Genomic DNA, 19,907 nt, shown 5'->3' with positions numbered 1-19,907 from the left:
AAAGACATAAGTTTAGAGCAGTTTAGAAAAAATAAATGTCACTGATAGTTTGCAGTAGTGGAACTGAGAATAGCATTTGCCTGTAAGTCTTTCAAACTGACTCTTTTCTTCCTGTCAGTGTTTCAGTAAGTGGATTCAGCATCCAATTACGTTGTGGCTATGAGGATGGTAACTGAAACCAGTAATGGAAAAGGACTGTCATTTTTGGTTGTGTTTTTTTTTGTTTCCAGGAGTAAGAAAATCCTGAGCATGATATATGGTGAATCATAGACATTAGAGTTGGAAAACTCCCTTTAGGTCATATCCAGTCAATCTCTCAGGGGATAATTCAGGATATTTTTATGTCCTGTTATATAGTAGGCTTTCTTTTAAAAATCTGTATCCATGAAGTTCCTGCCTTTCTGTTCAGATGGCCATTTATTAGTGGATTGTAGTGCATATAACTGTGATCTTACCTTTTTTCTCACACATCTCTACTTTAAAATATGAGGAAGTGCAAATACAGATTTGCAGGTACCTGCGAATGTGGAGATTTTAATATCTACTACACAGCTTATGCTTTGAATATACTAATATTAAATCAGACTGTTCATTTACTGAGTTTCCTCTGATTATCATTCCTACTTCTAATCCAACCTGCCCTCTAAACAATTCATCCCCATCCGCTAGACATTGGCAAGCTGATGTAACAGTTCCTCCCTTTTTCATCAGTACATCCTGTCCAAAGCTTATTTTTATTGCTCTGCTTTAGCCTTCTTCCAACTTACCAACGCATTTAGGAAGAGATATGCAAGATGCCAGGCTAGATGCAGTAAATCCACATTGAGAAAAATTTCTATACCATTTTATCTCCCTTGTCTAATATGTGGAGTATTTGTATATAATCCACAATTTTCTTGGCATGTCTTCTGAGTTGAAAATATCATGAGGGCATGAGAACTGAATTAATCCTTCTGTCAAGCTTCAACAGTAGCAAATCAAAACAAAATGATCAGTCCCTTTTTCACCAGTGATTGCTGAAGAACCCCTCTGTTGCTGATCCAGTAATCTTTCAGTGGATCATGCCAAATGTGTTATCTTTGCTGATTGGAAAAATGTGTGATTCATGTAATTTGTCTGGAATTGTTGATGTCTAATCATCACTCTTAGTCTTAGCATATCACCATACTCAGTATATTTTTTGTAATGTAATTACTTATTGCAAATTGTTTCACAATGACAGATGGATTCATTCAATCTATTTCATATGCAAACATTAAGTTTCATAGTGAGATTCCATATTTCAACGCAAAAAAGCTAAAAGTCCAATTCTGTTACTTTTCAGTAGGCAAGTTACACATCTTTGGATTTGTTTTCTTTGGGCTAAGCCCATCTTTAAGCTATATTAATTCCACCTGATCTTACATATTTAACTAAGAAGTCTAAATTAAGATTTTAGGTTTCCTGGGATTTCTTTAGAGCTCTTAAAGCAATAGAAGCATTTCCAAAAGATGATCAGCCCACATAAAATTGGTACAGGTTTTCGTCTGTTTGCCAGGCTGCAGCATGCAGCAGTTTGGCAGTAGTGTCAAGGAAGCTGAGTTGTTTCTGCAGCAGGGACAAGACCTCAGAGAAGAGGGTGAGGCACAGAAGTGGGCAGGGCCAGTTATAGAAGTTGTGAGTGAGAAAGTCCCTGCATTTGGGTCAGAGTCTTTGGCCTAAATGCCACGTTAAAATTGCAGGTGAAAAAACTTTGAATGATTAAATGCTCTTTTCAAAATTTATTGTGACATTGGAAGTAGAAACAGATGGAAACAGATGCTTCTTGTATTTATAGCAGATCATTCAAGAAACTAACAGTGACAAAAGAGAAAAATCATCTGCATTCTCATTTGAAGAATTTAAAAGATACTACTATTATTTTAATCATTATTATAATTAATAATGATGATAACAATAACAATATCTAGCATTTATGTGTCATTTCCTATGAACAGATCTGTGCTTTGCAGAAGAAGAGTCAAGCATCATTACCATTTTACAGGGGGGGTAACAGACGAACAAAAGTCAAAGTGCTTATCCCAATAAGTCATCCAATAAGCTAGTGGCTGAACTGGGAGAAGAGTACAGGCTTTCTGAATCCCTCATTCTAAAGTTGGTGCGATACTCACTGATGAATTTGGCCATCCTTCTGAAATGCTTTTTGAAACCACCATGTGCTGTTGTACATGAAGTAATGGAAGTATTCAAGGTTATTTGTCTCTTTTGAACCTTGACTCTGATTGTTATTTGTCTTTACTGATTTTCTCCTGCTTTTAACCTGTCCTGCTCTAGTAGTTAAACTTCCTATCGTCTGACCTCCCAAACTCACCCTACTCTGATTCTTGACAATGTCCAAGACTCTGTCTCAGCTGTCAGCATGTCAAGAGACTGATGCTTTTTAGTTGTTGCATTTCTGAAAATTAAGACAGAACGTGGCATTGACAAAAAAGTTATGCTCATTTTTTCTATTTCTTTTAAAAAGAGCGAGAAACATAAATAAACAGAATTTATTCATTAAAATTCTACAGATGGGAAATACTATCTTTGGTCCTTTTGATGAAACCAGCACACTCTGTGCTATAACAAGAGCTACTTGAATTATTAAATTCAGCACACATGCTCTGTCTTCTGGCACCTCACCTGTTTATTTGCCCTGTGGAACGTCCTTCCTATAACCTTCTTTGCTGGGAAATATGTCTGTTAAACAGGCGCCTTTCTCAGTCAGATGGACTGGATTCAAGCCAGGTCATTGGTGGGATTGCGGAGGGGGAGGTTTAGAAAGAGGGTTTTAACCATCTTGTTTAAGAAACCAACAACAAAAATATGCATGTGCAAAATGGAAATTGATGGTTGGTTTTAATTTTCCACTTATTTTTCAGTAATGTGTATGCGGTAGATATTGTGCTGCATAGATGCATTTGGCAAGGGACCCTGCTATTTATGTAAGACATTTGTAAGTGCCACTGTGGGCAAAAACATGTGATACGTACAAGTTTGACTGAAACAAGGCTGACAAGGCATTGGCCGTTTTAAAAGTCTGTTCTTCATTCCTTGTTTTCACATCTCCCGTTCTAGCCTGAAAATGAAATTTTCTTTAATGAAGTCCTATTGTCCTCCTACTTATCCATGGCCAGTTATTTTCCCAGAGGCAAGTCACTGTTGCTGGGATATTGGCATTGATTTCTTCTCAACATCCTTCCAAATAAAACAGGATCACAGAGTTTTTATTTAAGACAATAAGAATAACAAATCCCACATGTTTAAAAGAGTTCTGTATGCTTTGCAAACAGACAAAACAGAAAATGAGAAGTTAAATATTTTCCACATATCTCTCTAGATTATAAATGCCTGCATTTGGGTCTGGATTTATCCCATCTAACTTTAGGTCCTTCGTAGGCTGGAAATCCTTCAGGTAAGAGTCCAGCCAACTTCCTTTATAGCTGATGAACAGCTAGATGGGTATTTCTGACAATACCCATCTCTTCCTTGTTTGATTTTACAGACAGCCAAAGCCAACCTAAGCTAGGGGCCAACATAAGTTAGAGGGCTTAGAAATACATGCTGAAGAGTTAAGCAGACTGAATCTTGACCTGCCTTTGACATTGCAGTGAAGTAACTTACTGAAATGAATTATAAACTCCTTCATGTGTATTGAGGGAATGGCAAGTGCTGAATTCTGAATAAGGGTCTGAATCTCCCTCAACATTTCTTCACTTGATGGGACGTACCAGAAAAGCAGCAGAATGGAACAAGGATAAAGAAAAGATCCTGAGGCTACCTGGTGCCCTGAGGTCTGTTTGCCTTGCCACAGCTGCTATCTTCTTTTATGTTGTGGCAGAATAAGAGAACTTTAGTGAAAAGCCCATGCTTTCCAGGACTCTCTTCTTTGGTTTGGTAATCCTGGGATTGAACACACATCTCTTTCTATTCTTCTTCATTAATGTTGCCCTTTTTTCCACCCAATTCATCATCGGAAAGATTTCCTTTTCAACAACAAAAAGGATTCAAATCTGCAGAGAAGTTACCTAGGGCTCTCACATAGCAGTAGTGTTTTCTACTACAATTTATAAATATCTGGCTAAAAACTCTTCAATTTCTGCCTAACCTGGCATAGTCATTAAATCATGCATACTCTGAATGTCAGATATTGTGAACAATAGTTTTATTTTTCTTAATCTGATTGAAATCAAATACATATTAATGGCAATAACTTTACCCTCACTGTGTCTTTTAACTATATGCAAATATAATAGTAATATGGCTCACCTGGTGTTTTAATCAGTCATTAAATCACCAGGTGGTGCAACAGGTGAACCAATTCAGTGGTGTTCTTGATCACCCAAGGGCTACTGCAAGGGTATCTGTTTTTACACCATTGATACCTCAGTCTTAACACTGTTGGAACATTGTTTAATATTAATTCAGTAAAGGTCATTGCAATTGTGGGGAAAAAACATTGACAGAACAAACAATAGGCTGTGGCCTGTAACTGTGAAAGCTTTGTGTAATTATCCTTTTGTCTATCAATCCTATTGGATTCAGTACAACTAGCAATTACTCAGTTTGACAGAACCCAGACCTTTGTGGAATCACGTGGGCCTCAGTGCTGCACTGTATGATTACTTTTGAAAATAAGCGTTTATAACAGTTGTATTCAGGCTAACAAAAACAAAGAAGAAATGACTGAAATTTCCACTATAACAGAATGTAATTTTAATTAAAAAAAAAAAAGTAAAATCCAACAATCAAGGACATGAAATTATGTTAAATGATAACAAAACTCCTGGAGAAAAACACCACCACATTAGCCATATCCAGTGATCCCCCTTGGTTTTGATATCATCTTCTCTTCTTCTTTGAATCATGGCCACTGCACAGGAATGGTAACCTAATGTTTGTTTCTGTTCAAGGTAAATTGTTTAACGGAGCCCAAGAGACATAGGATGTACATTATATTTCTTGTTTGTTTCTTTTGGTATACACACGGCAAAAGATAGCCTTGTTCAATGAGCAAATACAATCTGAATGGTGAAGTACCATACACTCATTCAGGCAGATATACTGGAATAATTTTCCAGTAATAAATATTTGTCTGTAGATTTAATTTCACCATTGTGCGAATACACACTAAAGTCAGATGTGGAAAAAGACCACCCATAGTGTTGAAAATGAGCTCTTTGAAGGTGCTTGGTCTTGAAAGGTTGACATTTTCCAAAGATGAGAATTGTGTCCCTGAAATTTATGAGCATTCTTAAGGGATTTATAAGGGAGAGGATTAGGGTTAGTGAAGTCTCCATAGGAATTGAAAACATGTAGCATGAAAAGACACCTAATTAATTCCCTCCCTTACTTTTTTTTGTCTGAAGATTAATGAGTACATTTGAAAACAAATATTTGAATAGTAATACATTGTTACTTTTTAAGCATTATGATACTGCAAGCAGCATAAAAAAAGGATTCTTTTTATGTTCTGCAAAGTAGAAATACAGCTGTTGAGCCCTTAATAAAAGTAATAGTATTTAATAAAATAGATTCAAGTCACCTATCCCGGATTTGCCTTTGGAAGTCAGAGCCAGCGTTACACTGGGGAGAAGCACACCTGTAGGGACCAGCCAATACCTGGAACACAATTTGATGTTAAAGGCAGCAGCTGACCCTCAACTAGTATAATTGATGTAACTGAAATGAAGACTTTTCCCTTTTTATGGGAGATGAGGATTTGACCTACAATATTTTTATACTCTCCTTATTGCCTTAAAGTTCATGTCCTCGCCTTCTTCTGCAAGCAGTGTAACTGAAAACTATACATATTTGGAAAATGTTCCTACAGACCTTACTCATCTGAACAATTCGTCCTGACTTCAATAGGATTGTTATGTGAGTAAGAATTGGAGTGGATGTGTGCTTTGACACAGTTCTGTATCTCTCTAATCTTGTTTTGTCAAATGTTTGATGAAGCTTGGAAGTTACTTTAGCAGACATATGTAGGAAGAACACATTTTTAAGAGAAGACTGGCTGTTCCTTTTTGGCTTTGATTTATCTGCATACTAAAATATGCATGTTTGTGAGACTGAATCTTTTCATCCGTATCCATCTAATTTGCCATCTTTTGTTGTATCTGCGTATTTCCCTTCTTGATAACTCCTGTTATGAGTATTTTTGTAAGCTTGTAAAAAAATTTCTGTACTTTTAAGCCAAGAACTTATATAAAAAGCAAAACTGTTGTATAAAAGGCTGTTTTAAATAGATATTAACAAAGTAATGAGTCAGGGAACAGTTACTTAATTAGCTAGAGACTTGTTATCTAACATCTGAAGAAATTCTCTTTGGGGAAGATAATTGATTTTGTACTTATATAACACTTCAGATACAAATTCTAAATCTCAATAATAAAAAGCCCACACAATCCTTATCACTTAGGATGCTGTTCAGACGTTTAATTACAACAGCATATATGTTGGCTGCTGCCTTTTAGCAGTATATTGGATGACATTTGCATCTGCTTGCCCAAGGTGAAGAACTGAGGGCTGTACTGTAGAAACTGTATCCACGAATCTGTATCTAGAAAACATGTATGAGAATTTTTATGTCAAAAGCCTTCCAGGTTCCACTAGCACCCACTGCATATGCTGAAACATGATTTAAATCCCATAGCGGTAAAGGTAGCAATCAGCAGAGATGATTTCTGTAGATTATACCACTCTCCATATTACTATGCAAACCTTTTGAAAACTTCCTGAGCCTCTGAACTAGCAAAGTTTCTTTGATCCATGTGTCTGTATTACAGAGACAGAAACTCATCTTTTATTTGCATGCACGTATATTTGCACACTTGGCTGCCATTCCTTGTTTTGCAGATTGGTAGCATACCAGCAGTGCAAAATTTGTTTAGCAAAGGATACATAAACCTGGGGATAAAATAGAGATGGTTATACGCAGCATCCTGCATAGTAGTGATTCTCTCTACTATAAGAATAATAAGCAGAGCCATAGTCAGAAACATTCCACTGAAAGCAACAAGTTTTATTTTGGTTTTTAGTTTTCCTGAGCAATTTATCAAAGATACAAAAAAGAACAATTCAGTGGGGGGAAAAAACAGTATTATTTTGAACTTAGAATACAGCTTTCAATGACAGGAATATAGCTAATAATAAATATCTGTTGTAGCTGAGTATTATATTCTGCACCTCAAATACTGTGTTCAGTTTTGGGCCCCTCACTACAAGAAGGACATTGAGGTGCTGGAGCGTGTCCAGAGAAGGGCGACGAAGCTGCTGAGGGGTCTGGAGCACAAGTGTGATGAGGAGCAGCTGAGGGAACTGGGGTTGTTCAGTCTGGAGAAGAGGAGGCTGAGGGGAGACTCTGTTGCTCTCTACAACTACCTGAAAGGGGGTTGCAGAGAGGTGGGTGTTGGTTTCTTCTCCCAAGTGACAAGTGACAGGACAAGAGGAAATGGCCTCAAGTTGCGTCAGGGGAGGTTTAGGCTGGATATTAGGAAAAATTTCTTTACTTGAGAGAGTGATGAAGCACTGGAACAGGCTGCCCAGGGAAGTGGTGGAGTCACCATCCCTGGAGGTGTTCAAGGAAGGTGCCACGTGGATGTGGCATTGTGGGATGTGGTTTAGTGGGCATGGTGGTGTTGGTTGATGGTTGGTCTTGATGTTCTTATAGGTCTTTTCCAACCTAAAAGATTCTATGAGTTTATGATTAAAAGCCTAGCTGGAAAAAATAATGTTTCTTTGCTACAGTAAGAAATGTAATCACTATTTTTACTCTATAATTTACTACTGAAGGGGCTAATATCATTAACGGATACTGCAGCTTTAAAGCAGCAGCATGCAGTAGGAGGATGGTATCTGTCTCAGAACACATTAGTGTGAGGTGAAGAAAATACTACAAGATATTTACTGACCTCAGGGGATGCAGGAAACTTCCATGACTCATTTTATATCAGCATATTTTAAGTTTCAAACCCATAGATTCACTCCCCGAGGCATTAAAGCATATATATGTATGCCTTAAAACATAAATTCCTTGAGAAATAATAGATACGACCTTAAATATGCATAAAACTAGCCTCAATCCTTTGCTGGACTTGAACCTTAAAGACTATGGGGTGAAGCAGCAAAAAAACCTGATTAAACTGAAAAATGGATACATATATAGATATAAGCAATTACACACAAATCCAAAGAAGTGCTGTGGTAGCTCACATTTGAAATAGCTGGTAGATTTAAGAATAATACTTAAAACCAGTAATGAGTATAAAAATCAATTATATCCAATTTCATACAGAATATTTAGGATATTTATAAATAAATATACTTTCAAACTTTAAAAAGGAGGGCAAAGGTTAGAAAAGGCATCTGATAAAGAAATAATTGATTTTTCTTCAGCTGAGAATATTTCATTTTTAAGAGTAATGAATCAAAACAAATGCTTCTGTTATTGCTTTCTTCTAGTAGCTGAAAATATTTTACATATCTGGACTGTGAAGCGAGAAGATGCTAAAATGAAGGGAATGTTTTGTATTCTTAATCCAAGAAAAGCTTTTGGGCTCAGTTTAGTTGCCTGCACAGTGGTGTCTCATGTCACCTGAGATCCAATGAAGTCTCTTGCGTGGCTTCCAGCTATTGTTGCGTAAGAGCACAGTCTCCCATTAATCTCAGGTAGTATTCCTGACCTAAACTCGCTGTTGTTTTATAGCTATTGCAGAGGACAGGGTTCCTTTTGGTTCTGACCATCTCAGATATGATCTTTTTGCTGGAAGGATACTACAGCTGGATTTCATTACCTGCCTATAGCTCAACGCTAGAGACTTGCTTTATATGTTTCATGATTTACCAGAGCTGTCCTGGTCTGCTTCATCAGCAGTATATAATGAGCCTTCATTAATGTTTGTAGACTATAATAAATAAATGATCTTATATGTCTCATGTTTTCCACAATGAATTGTTTCTCCCCCTGCCCCCCGTGATGTTCTAATATTTCGTATCTTTCTTTTAGGTTGGGTGTTACTTGAAGACCCCTAAATACCCAATTTGGTTGGTATGCAGTGAAAGCCACTTCAGTGTGCTCTTTTGTTTGGAAAAGGATTTACTGGGTGACTGGAAAACAGAGCGGAGATTTGATCTATATTATTATGATGGCTTGGCCAACCAGGAAGAAGAAATACGGTTAACGGTTGGTATGTACAACTCAGTAACTCTGCATTTCATCTCTGAATGCAACAGCATCACATCAGAAAGAAGAATCCAATAATACAAACAATGATGGTCTCAGGCATTAATGATTATTTGTGTGCTTGTTTCCTAATTTCCGTAATTAGTTTTGGTGATTAATTGTAAATTAGATTTCACAAGGAAATTTTGAGGATAAGCTCTTGAAAGGGTTAAAAGTGAGCAGACTGGTAAATCTTTCAGTGACACTGATTTCCAAGGAAAAGAATGTGATCTGCCCTATTCATTCTCCCAGGACTAGAAACCATATTTAACGACTCCCATTCTCCTTCACATCTTCACATCATTTCTACAGGTAGAAAGTGCAAGCCTCCTGTTCCTCAACCCTACCTGCCCGCAGTAAAATGAGCGGAGAGGGTGAGGAAGCATGAAATCCTTGCCCCCAAAACCAGCTACTTCAGGAGATGGCAGTAATCTGCTAACAAAGTCTAGTCTCTTACCTGTTTGTAAGCATACCTGGAAACACAAGCATGCAAAAGATCTTCTGACTTGTTGCACTCATTCTTTCAGGAAACCGTGCCAAATTATGCAGCTGCTTTTACAGTAATTACGTATTTCTCCAACATGGAAGGCATTTTGACAAGTGTTCTGATGCTTAGAAAGCTCTTACTTATTGCCATATTAAGACATTCTTGACCACTAAATTCCTACTTGCTAATAATATCCTACTTACCTTTTGTTTTCTTTCCTTTAATATAGTTATACAGTCTAATCAAATTCCTTCTCAATCTTAAGGAGCCACTCTATTGTAGTCCACTCTTTAAAAATAAGCTGTCTGTATTCCTTGTTTGCACCTACATTCTGGTTCTTGGACAGGATGAGTTATACATGGGTGTTGTATGTTCTAATTGAATCCATGTGGCAAAGCTGTTTGTATGGTGGGAGTGCTGGGGGCTTTAGCATCTCACAAGAGTTGGTAGTGAATTCAGTTGTCTTTCTGCCTGTTATTTATCCTCTTATTTTAATTGAAATCCCTGTCATTCTATTGTAGTGTTCACATTATATATTATCTCAGAAAAATGCTTAACCTTTACAGGATTATAGTTGCAGCTGGTTCCCACATGGTCTCCCCCAGATAAAAGATTCTTTGTACGTGACACATATGATACAGTTCAGCACAGGACTAGAGAGATCGAGACACATTTTTTCTATTGTGTTGTACCATGTAACATATGGTCCAAACCAGGTGTCCTTATCTGTCTTTTCATCATTAATAAATCAGGAAAATTTCCAAAATCCAGACCTACCAAGCACTCTGAGATCCCTGGATGAGAAAGTGCTCAGAGTATGTATAAATTTTTCTCTTTACTGTTCAACCTGTCATGGCATATCTGTTTATTTCTCCCCAAAGACTAAACTTGCATTGAGAGGTAGATATCTTTTTGTTGTGGTTATAGCCTCTTCCAGGGATGTGTCCTAGTAAATCCTTTGTTATCTGTGAAATTCTGCAAAAGGCTGTAAAATGCAAATAATTTCGTCATTCCAGGGAAACACTTTCCTAGTTCTGGCTGTACAGTAATCCTTTGTTAGGTCTGGAGAAAAACTGAAATTACTTTACATCCAAAAGGTAACATTGATCATACGTCTAAACCATGCATACAGTACCAGATGGAAATATCAGAATGCTAAGTATTACTGGTATTTCCATTGTGGAAATATCAACAAGCTATGATGGTTAGGCAGTGTTACCTAGAGATACAACATGAGGTCCTGGGTGCTGCACAGCTACATCTCACTGGTGCTGCTTAGCAAAGTTGTTTGCTTTTCACTAGCAAGAAGGTGAATTCCTTGAAATGGGAATCTTGTTTATTATTAGGAAGATTACAGTCGCGATCACTTTTCAGTAAATCTTGAAGAAATTACACTGGGCAAGAAAGGCAAAAAAGCCAGAAAGGAAGAGTAGAATTACATTTTGGGGGTAATAGCAATTGCCACTTTATATTGAGAATTTGCCCTGCTTCTCATACTCAAACATTTGCCAAAATGTAGACAAGAAATATGAAGTTCCTTCCTAAAAGCAGGCAATGCCTGCTAGTGAATTCAACATACTATCCTAAATAGATGAAGGTTCTTCAATCCTTTCCATTGGGGTAGAAATTTCTGATAGGCAGAGAAGGAAAACAAGCCAGTGTATCTAAATTAATAACCCTCTGCATTTTGCTCATCTTTTGTCAGCTGTTTAGGGACTGAGTGGAGATTCTGAGATTTTTTGTTGTATGTCACAGAGAGCACTTCTATGAAAGAGTGTGTTATACTGCTCAGAGAAATAATGCTCCTCTTTTCTAATATATACAGATAACACCTACCTATGTTAACATTTACAATATGTTGTCTCCAGGAAAAGATATGGGGAATTTTTGTACAATCTGTTTTAATAAATCATTCTTATATCTCATTGGTGCATACCTTCAACTCAGTATCCTGTTAAAGGTGTTTTCAAATAGCAGCTGAGTAATTGCTAAGAAGAATGTAACTGAATTTCTTGGAAGATTCTTCCGGAGTCATAGACACCATCCTCAGCCCCTTTGCAGATCCCACAGGAGGTAGTGCAAGCAGTGAAATTAGCAGAGGTTCAGATACTGGAGGCAGCTTCTAGGAAAGGCTGATATATTGATTATGACACTTTCTTTCAGAACAGTTTTTTCGCACAGTTAAGATGAGATTGTTCCCATGTGCAAAAGTCTTCTGGAAAGGTAATTAATAAAACTTCACTGCCTAAGGTTGCTGTTTAAATTATGAGCAGAATTTCTTCTCTCAGTGATTGTCTGTTCAGATTCCACTGTTCTGAACCTGTGCTCATCATACCTCCTGAATAGCAAGTTTGTCTGTAACTGTGCTGGCACTCAGTTTCTCACCACCCTTAGCTTAGAATGTAAGTGAAGATACGAGATCATATTCATACCCTTCTTGCTGTTGGTGATTCCAAGATGGAAGAGTGTAACTTCAATATTGCTTGCTCCAAATGAGTTGTATGAAACACTTTAACACAGTTTGTTAGTTAATTAACACAGTTTGTTAGTTAATTAACACAGTTTGTTAGTTAATTAACTCAGTTAAACGTTCCTTGCCTACTCCTGTAAGATACACCTTTAGTGATACTTTTTTTCCTATTCCTTTGTACGAAAAACCTCAATTCAAACCTCCTGCTTGGAGGAACTCAAGTCTAAAAATGCAAAATTCAGCAAGTTGGCAATGACTGGGAAAGGCAGCCATGCCATATGCCTATCCTGCTACCAGTACTATGGTCAGGACAGTGGCTGTTGCTTCTCACTATGAGAAGATCCAGAACATTGTTATCAGGAATTCCTAGAGGGGTCCAAATACTATTGGAGACCTCTAGCAAACTGTTCCAAACTCTTCAATATTAGCATAAAATAGCATTAAAAGATTCCCGTGTACCTCTAAGTTCCTGAGGATCTAGGAGAAAACTGCCAGTACTTTATGTACTTTTAAATATTCTCCATTTCCTACTACTCCAGCCCTTACAGTCATTCAGAGTTTTCTGCATGTATTTATACTGACAAGATCAACAAGCAAGGGAGAGCCAGGTTCTCTCTATGACTTGGGAAAGCCAGATATATCTGAGACTGGCAGCTGTGACTGTAAGAGCAATTGCCTCCCATCCTGTCTACATCAGTCTCACTGAAGCAGACCCATATCCTACACCCTATCTTGGCACCATTTGTTGCTCACAACCTACCCGTTGGCTGGATGACAGACAGAAAAGAAAAAGAAAAAAACCTAGTCTGCTGCAGTTTAAAATGTTTTACTCCAAAACAGGAAACAGCTGAGCAGACTGACATCCAAGCTGGTCGCAGGATGTTTTCTCTCTGGGAAGTTCAGCGACTACTTTCACTGTTGACAGATCCAGTGTCTGAGACACTGACCTCTCTGTTTTCCCTGGCACAGTGCAATTGCCTCTCCATCCCGAAGGAATGCTCACAGCCTGTGGTAGCTCTCTCATATCCAACATAGCTCAGTCTTCTCCTGTCTGTGCACTGCTTTCTTGACAGTCAAGGGATAATCTTCTTTTCCAAGCTGAAGGAATCTTAACCCAGTTTGGACTGGACTTGGGGTTTCCTATTCAACTACCATTGTCTTTAGTATTTGAGTAATGAAAATTGCTTTCTTAGTAATTACAACATCAGCTGCAAAAGAAAAACCTCATGACAGCCCTCCAGCGTATTCTTTCACCTTCTAATCCATGTTTTGCTTGAAACAATCTCTATTTTAGTAAACTAACCTCGGTCAGGGCATGGGTCTGAACACTGTCCCACGATCATCCTTACTGTTAAGTAGTCAGCACAATTCTGGGCAAGTTTCTGGCTCAGAACAACTAATACAGGGCACAATCTGGGGATCATTCCCAACAGCGTTTACATTCAGTCACCCCCCTTTCAGCCTTTAGCCTGCCATCACATGAATAGGCAGTAGACCACTAGCTGAAAGGGTTCAAGAGATGACAAAGCAGTGAGTGCCAGACTGCCCACTCTAATGTCAGCTATAAAGCTCATGCTATTTGCAAAAAGCCATAGTCGTGTTATCTACTCTGAACGTTCTTGGCCCTGCCTGTGACCACTCTGTTCAGGTGGTGTGAGCGAGGGCGTGAGATGATATTCAAGTGCCAGCAACGCTCACCTTTCAGGGTATCTCAATCCAAAATGGATACATGCCTTTTGTGGGCTAGGAGATTTACAGTCTGAGTGATTGTCCGTCACTTCCATGGGTGGAGTTCCTAGAAGCTACTGTGGTATTCTATATGAATAGAAAGGTACTCCAGCCACTAATAATGTCTGATATGTCTCTGCAGACACAACTCAGATGTGCGCTGAAGATAAAGAAAATGACCTTACTCCTCCACTTGAGCACTGTATTAGGACAAAGTAAGTGAAACTAGTTTTTCATACAGATATATTCAGTTATTGATATAAATAATATATGTAAGGCTGGAGTGTGGTAAAACATATTGCAGCAAGTAATCTTGCAAAATTGCTGCTTAAAAATCAGAAATTATCTGAATAGGTCAGTCTGTGATAATATGTATTACACATTTAATTGTGTGTTATTGTAGTTAACATGAAACTGGCTAAGACATTCACTTCATTCATAGAGGAACCTTCATTACATCACCAAGAACTGACTGAGCCAAATTCAGTTTGGGAGCACAACTTGATTTCAATGGATCTAAATTTAGATTCCCAGAAGTGATTGTTTCCTATTGTACAGGTATATTGAGAAAAGGAGAAAATTTCTTCCATCTTCATCAGTCTTTTCTGAAAAATATAATTGCACTGTGCATGAAGTCCTGTGCTCAACAGTCTCTGTTTTCTCAAATTTTCCATGTGTCTATGGGCAGCACAGAGTTTCTCAAGATCACAAAACACTGTGTTTTGTGAAGTCATTCTTGACAGTTCTTAGGTCATATTTTCTCCTTAAATAGAAGGCTAGTTCCTGTCATGTTAGGATTTTCATGCCCATTTTGAGGTCTCTATGATATTAAATGATGGACTTCTAAGCAATTTATCCAAGTCATAGTGAAGTTAATAAGAACATTTTCAGTTTGGTGAGACATGAAAGAAGCAAAATGGGGAAAATTAACTGAGTAGAAAAATCAGCTTTATATCAACTCCATCAGCAGGACTTTGAAAGCTGCTATCTGATTATCTTTGCAGCAAGAAGTAAAAGCCTCATTGTCAAAGACCGTAACATTTGTTAAACCAGCAAGCCAAGCAGCTTCAGATTTCTCTTGTAATTTCCCTCCTTTCCTTGCCATAATTTGTCCTGTAAAAAAACACCAAAAAAAAATAATGGCAATGACTGCCAAACTGTGTTCATGCAGGGCTTCCATTATAAAGTTATAGAAAAGTAGAAGAGCCATCCTGTAACGTGACAGCAGTGACATTAGTCCAGGCTCCCTGTGCATATAGATTGTATTGATTTCTCTGTTCCAGTGACACATAAGCACATCTACAAACTAAAGTAAATAATATATAGCCTCAGAAACCCACACAGTGGGGGTGAATAATGCATGCAACTACTTAAAGTTGCTCTTCCATTCCTGGCATTATATCAAAGTTACACAGTTTTTGTAACGGTGATGTTTGTTTATTTTAAATTCCCTGCTTTAATCTACTGGAGAAGTAAATTACCAGCAAATTCCAGTGTCAATTCATTTTGTTTGTACCCTTCTCAGGACTGTCTGATTTACCCTGATCAGTCTGGCTCCTTGTTTTCAGTCTTCTCCATTTGCTTTGAGTGTGTTTATTTAAGCATGGCCTTGCTGCTAAAGGTTTTTCATATTATATTTTTCTTTTTTGTTTTAAGAACTTTTTCTTCCAACTATGAAAGAGTATATAAGGAAAAGTAAAAACAAACCAAACTGACCAATATTTTAACAAACTGGGAGATAAAAAAGAAATGTTTTCTATCATACAACCATGGAAAATACTCCTAAACTGATTTTAAGTAAAGCAAGCAAGCAAACAAAGAGTCGTTACTTATTTTGACCAAGCATTCATGATGAAGCTCCTTATCAAAGCTTTCTCATCAAAAAATCCAGGATAATTTCTCAGGCAGTGTGGACAATTTCACAGTCTGAATAATCAGAACTGAGAAGATTAGCTGTTGTTTCCAAATGTTGATTGGGATTTTTCCTTTCATTCACATGACTCAGTTCTGTTTTAATCCGTGAAAAGCCTTACCCATTGTTTACCCCAATACCTGAACACCATCGTCCTGTAGTGCATTGAGTTATATGCCTAACATCTGTCTGCTGTTTGTTCTCTTATCCCCTCCCAAAGGGAAAACTGCATATGTAATAGACTGTTTCTGTATTTAGGTTTTTTCATTATTATTTTCAGAGAAGAAGGGTTGTTTTGCTTCTGCACGAGGAGGAGGCTCATGTTTTTAGTCCCCGTTCTATGAAATGTCAGAAGAACGAGATTTGAGTTTAAAGCAGGTAGCACTTCAGATGGCTAGAATGACTAGTTGCTAACAGGTATTGCTTTAACCTGCAGGCTCCCAGCCAAAGAGTCAGTGCAAGTACATGTACTTTTATTGTGGCTTTCAGCCCTAGACATCTGTAGAAGCAGTCAGATTCTGACCAAGAGATGTCTGGAATGTGCATCCCTGGGTTGTTTGGGAGATGCCGTGCAGACGTCTTATCCCATTCTTCCCTGAAGAATACTCTTATATCACAGTCACGATCCTCGACGTCTCTCTACGCTGACAGAAATAACATGTGTTAGCTCTGCCTGAAGGGAATAAAACTTTGATCTGATACTATAATCTGAATTCAGCGGTATATTTTGTTAACCCTCTAGCATCAGCTTTCCTCTGTGGTAGCGGGGCTGTATGATACATTAGTTCATCTGTTTGGCTTTAAAAAGTAAGACATCCAGTGGAAAATTAGTGGATAAGAGGAGAGGAGAGCATGGGCATTTAATCCTGAATTATTGGTGTGCTCTAAAACAATACCAAATGATTAGTACAGGAGATACTCTCTGAATGTTATTCCAGACTGAGCATTGTTCAGGGCCTGAACCAGTTCCTCTTGGGTTCCCATTAACTCCATGACCCTTGGGTGACATTGTAGTTGAACCAGATGGGTGAAATGTAGTTTTCATGTTGCTAATCTGATAAATTATAATTGAATCAGCAGCTAGAACCTGGGTTCCATTTAAATCACATTGTGGCAGGATAGTTTGGGGAAATGATCATGCTGCATTGTCCGGACAGTTTTGTTTCTGTCTGTAAAGAAAAGACTTCGTCAGCACCTGTGAGTGAGGTTCCTCACTATTTGACACCTTTTCTTGTCCAGATTCAATAGGTGAAAAAAGTTTTGAATCCATCTCCATAGGAGCAAACAGCCAAAGACTGCTTTTCAGTCTACAAACGGCCAGCAAAAATGGTTTGAAAATAAACACAGGAGATAAGGCTTATTATGAAAGTTACCTGGAGTCCTGCTTCAAAATATCATTTTGTGTTTAAGCTCTTTATTGAAAGCCTGTTTTAAAAAAGGCCAGTTCCTCGCTGCATAGCGATTAGCAACATCTTAAGCCATAACAGCAAAAATGGTATCAGCATGTTGGTATTTTCAGAGTACAGTGTAGTCTCAGAGCAGATTTCATTCGGTGTCTTTTGACCTCTGGGGTCTCTGTGGATCCCTCTCAAAGCTTCAGTCACCCTGGTGAGACAGAAGGTCGTGCCTTGGGAAGATTGTACACAAGGATAAGGGATGATTTGATGGCATTACCTGAAAAATCTGTCGGGGACAGAAGGTGGCGATTGTACTTCCCACTGGTGTTTGGTTCTTCTGGGGGTGATATTCTGAACCTCTGGCAGGGACAGCTCTCCCCACTGGCGAATGCCAGACTAGGTCAAATATCCCCAGTAGAACTTATTCTGCTTTTAGCTTAAGATGTGAGGCATCACAGTTGTGTTTTCCTACTAAGTCCTGGGATGAGGACAGTCTTTCTGCAATTTTTTTGTTTTTATTTTCTTGGCAAAATAATAAAAGAAGGAAAAATTTCACAACAGCGCTCAGCTGGTCACTTCCTTTGAGTCTTTGCATTGAATACTGCATGAATTCAGCTTTTGGGTTTATTTTACACTTAATTGACTTGCTCAGTGAAAGGATTGAGCTGCCATACCCTTGCTGACACATCCTTTCCTCGGTGACAGAAAGAATGTGGCACTCTGGCAACTCACTGTCGTCTCCACCCCCTCACCAATGTCTTAACTACTGTGCATATGCACTCTGAGACAGATTTTCAAACAGATATAAATACTTGACACTGGGAATGCAATAGTTTAGTTCTTAGAAGATCTGGACCATGACCTTGCAAACGTGAGAAATGCCACAGACAAGGGTGCAATTCATGCACTGAATGACTCTGACTGTACAGTAAGTTGACTCACTTCAACCCAGTGAGGTCACTGGAGAGCATCTTCCTGATTTCACTGAGTGTTGGTTTGGATCTTTGTCTTCTGCCATGATTTGAAGACACATTTGGCGAGAAATGCAGGTTCAATACCTTCTTTGCATTCAGTGTTGGTCACATTCCTGGGGTGGGCAGCTGAGCAGCAGCAGCCAATATAGAGCCAGGAATCAAAAACATGGAAGGTATTTGTGCATATGCGTGTGGACCCATTTGGAAACATTGTTCTCAGTATACATCTTTGGTGATATTCTGAAGAAAGAATGAGGGCAGAGGAAAAGCAAAACGTCAGCATAGGAAAAGCAAACATTGCCATTAAAGTGAGCCATTGGATACTTCAAAGGAACAAAGGTCAGGAGCAAAGATAGCTGCTAAGTGAAACGATCTGTTCTTGGGATCTCGGAGTCACAGAGCTCCTAATCGTAGGCCTGCCTGTATGGGAGTGTGCAAATGCCCTAGTAGCAGCTGAGACTGAGCATTCTGGTTATATAGGGTTAATTCTTGTACCCATCTCAGGGATTCCCTACAGTCTTTGCAACATGAAGGTACTTGTTCTGAATCAGCTGCTGCTGAGGACTCTATTCCCTAGAAGAGACTGGAGGAGGGGTAAGGAGACTGACTTCCAAACTTGGGCACCTAAAATTAGGGGGCACAAGTACCTCACTTCTGTTCCTTTCCCTTTGAGAAGGTGTGATTCGTAACCCCAAATGAGTCCATCCTAGTCTTTCTATGGTTCGTTGGGTGGTTGAGGGGTGTTGGGTTACCTTTCCAATGACCTGATTAACTCATGGGTGTAAAACAATTGCTTTCATTTCTAGGTGGCAAGGAGCTGTTATTGACTGGAATGGCACAGAACCAATCTTGTGACTGACCTGACCTGCACTTTATTTGTAAAGACAGAAAGGAAATGACTGAATTAGCACATTCCTATTCCCACCAATACAGGAAATAGGACAAGAGTTGTGCAGTTTACAATGAGGAAGAATGACATGGTTTGCAGGCTGGAAGAGTTTCACCTCAATCACCTCATGCTTCAGATATTTTGCTTATAATATAAACAACATTTACGTAAATTCCTTGTCACTGCCTTTAACATACAGCTTGTGAGAGTAGACTGAGTTTCCACCACCAAATCAAGGTTACAGATGAAGCGGTGAAGTTGTCAACGTCCCCTTGAGGTCTCTTTCTGGATCCACTCTGTATCCTGCAATTGTTTCAAAAAATATGATGAAAGATGCTGAACCAAGATTTCTGTCACTGTACATGCCTTCTCTGTACTGCCTAGTTCTAGTGCAAGTATAAAATATCATCCAAAAAATATATATTCACTTCCTTACTTGATATTAGTAAGTCTCATTTTGCACTGAACAGATTGGTAACCATATGGGCTTTTCAGATAAAGCCTGACCTATACAAAGTTCTTGTTGTGTCATAAAATTTGCAGTAAGGATTGTGGTTTTGTGTTACCAGAATAACGTTACTAGTACGTTCCTTATACTGGATGCAATTGGCGTGTAACAGTGCCTCACACTGATGTAGCTCATTCTTCTTTCTGTATGAGAGAAAGCTATATCAGTATCTTTAAATTTATACCATTGTAACTACTTATACATGCGGGTTTATTTACACCAAAGTGATAGATAAGATCTGTGGCTTGCTTCTTCATAATTACAGGAAAACAGAAGAGCTGATAGGTTTGAAATTTAA

At 38.4% G+C, this 19,907-nt stretch overlaps 1 protein-coding gene across 1 annotated transcript in view; it reads left to right on the top strand.

Moving 5' to 3' along the window:
* MINDY4 (MINDY lysine 48 deubiquitinase 4) overlaps positions 1 to 19,350 on the top strand; it is a 79,373-nt gene extending 60,023 nt beyond the window's left edge. Inside the window, exons 16-18 of the mRNA XM_059818880.1 lie at positions 9,029 to 9,209; positions 14,072 to 14,144; positions 19,019 to 19,350. Of these exons, the coding sequence (XP_059674863.1) occupies positions 9,029 to 9,209; positions 14,072 to 14,144; positions 19,019 to 19,067 (303 nt within the window). The 3' untranslated portion in view covers positions 19,068 to 19,350. The remainder of the gene's footprint in view (positions 1 to 9,028; positions 9,210 to 14,071; positions 14,145 to 19,018) is intronic.
* The last annotated feature ends 557 nt before the right edge of the window (positions 19,351 to 19,907 follow it).

The sequence above is a fragment of the Gavia stellata genome, chromosome 6 (assembly GCF_030936135.1).
Source record: "Gavia stellata isolate bGavSte3 chromosome 6, bGavSte3.hap2, whole genome shotgun sequence".
Taxonomy (NCBI): domain Eukaryota; kingdom Metazoa; phylum Chordata; class Aves; order Gaviiformes; family Gaviidae; genus Gavia; species Gavia stellata.
The sequence above is the reverse complement of the archived record's forward strand: the minus strand, read 5'-3'. Positions and strand labels throughout refer to the sequence as shown.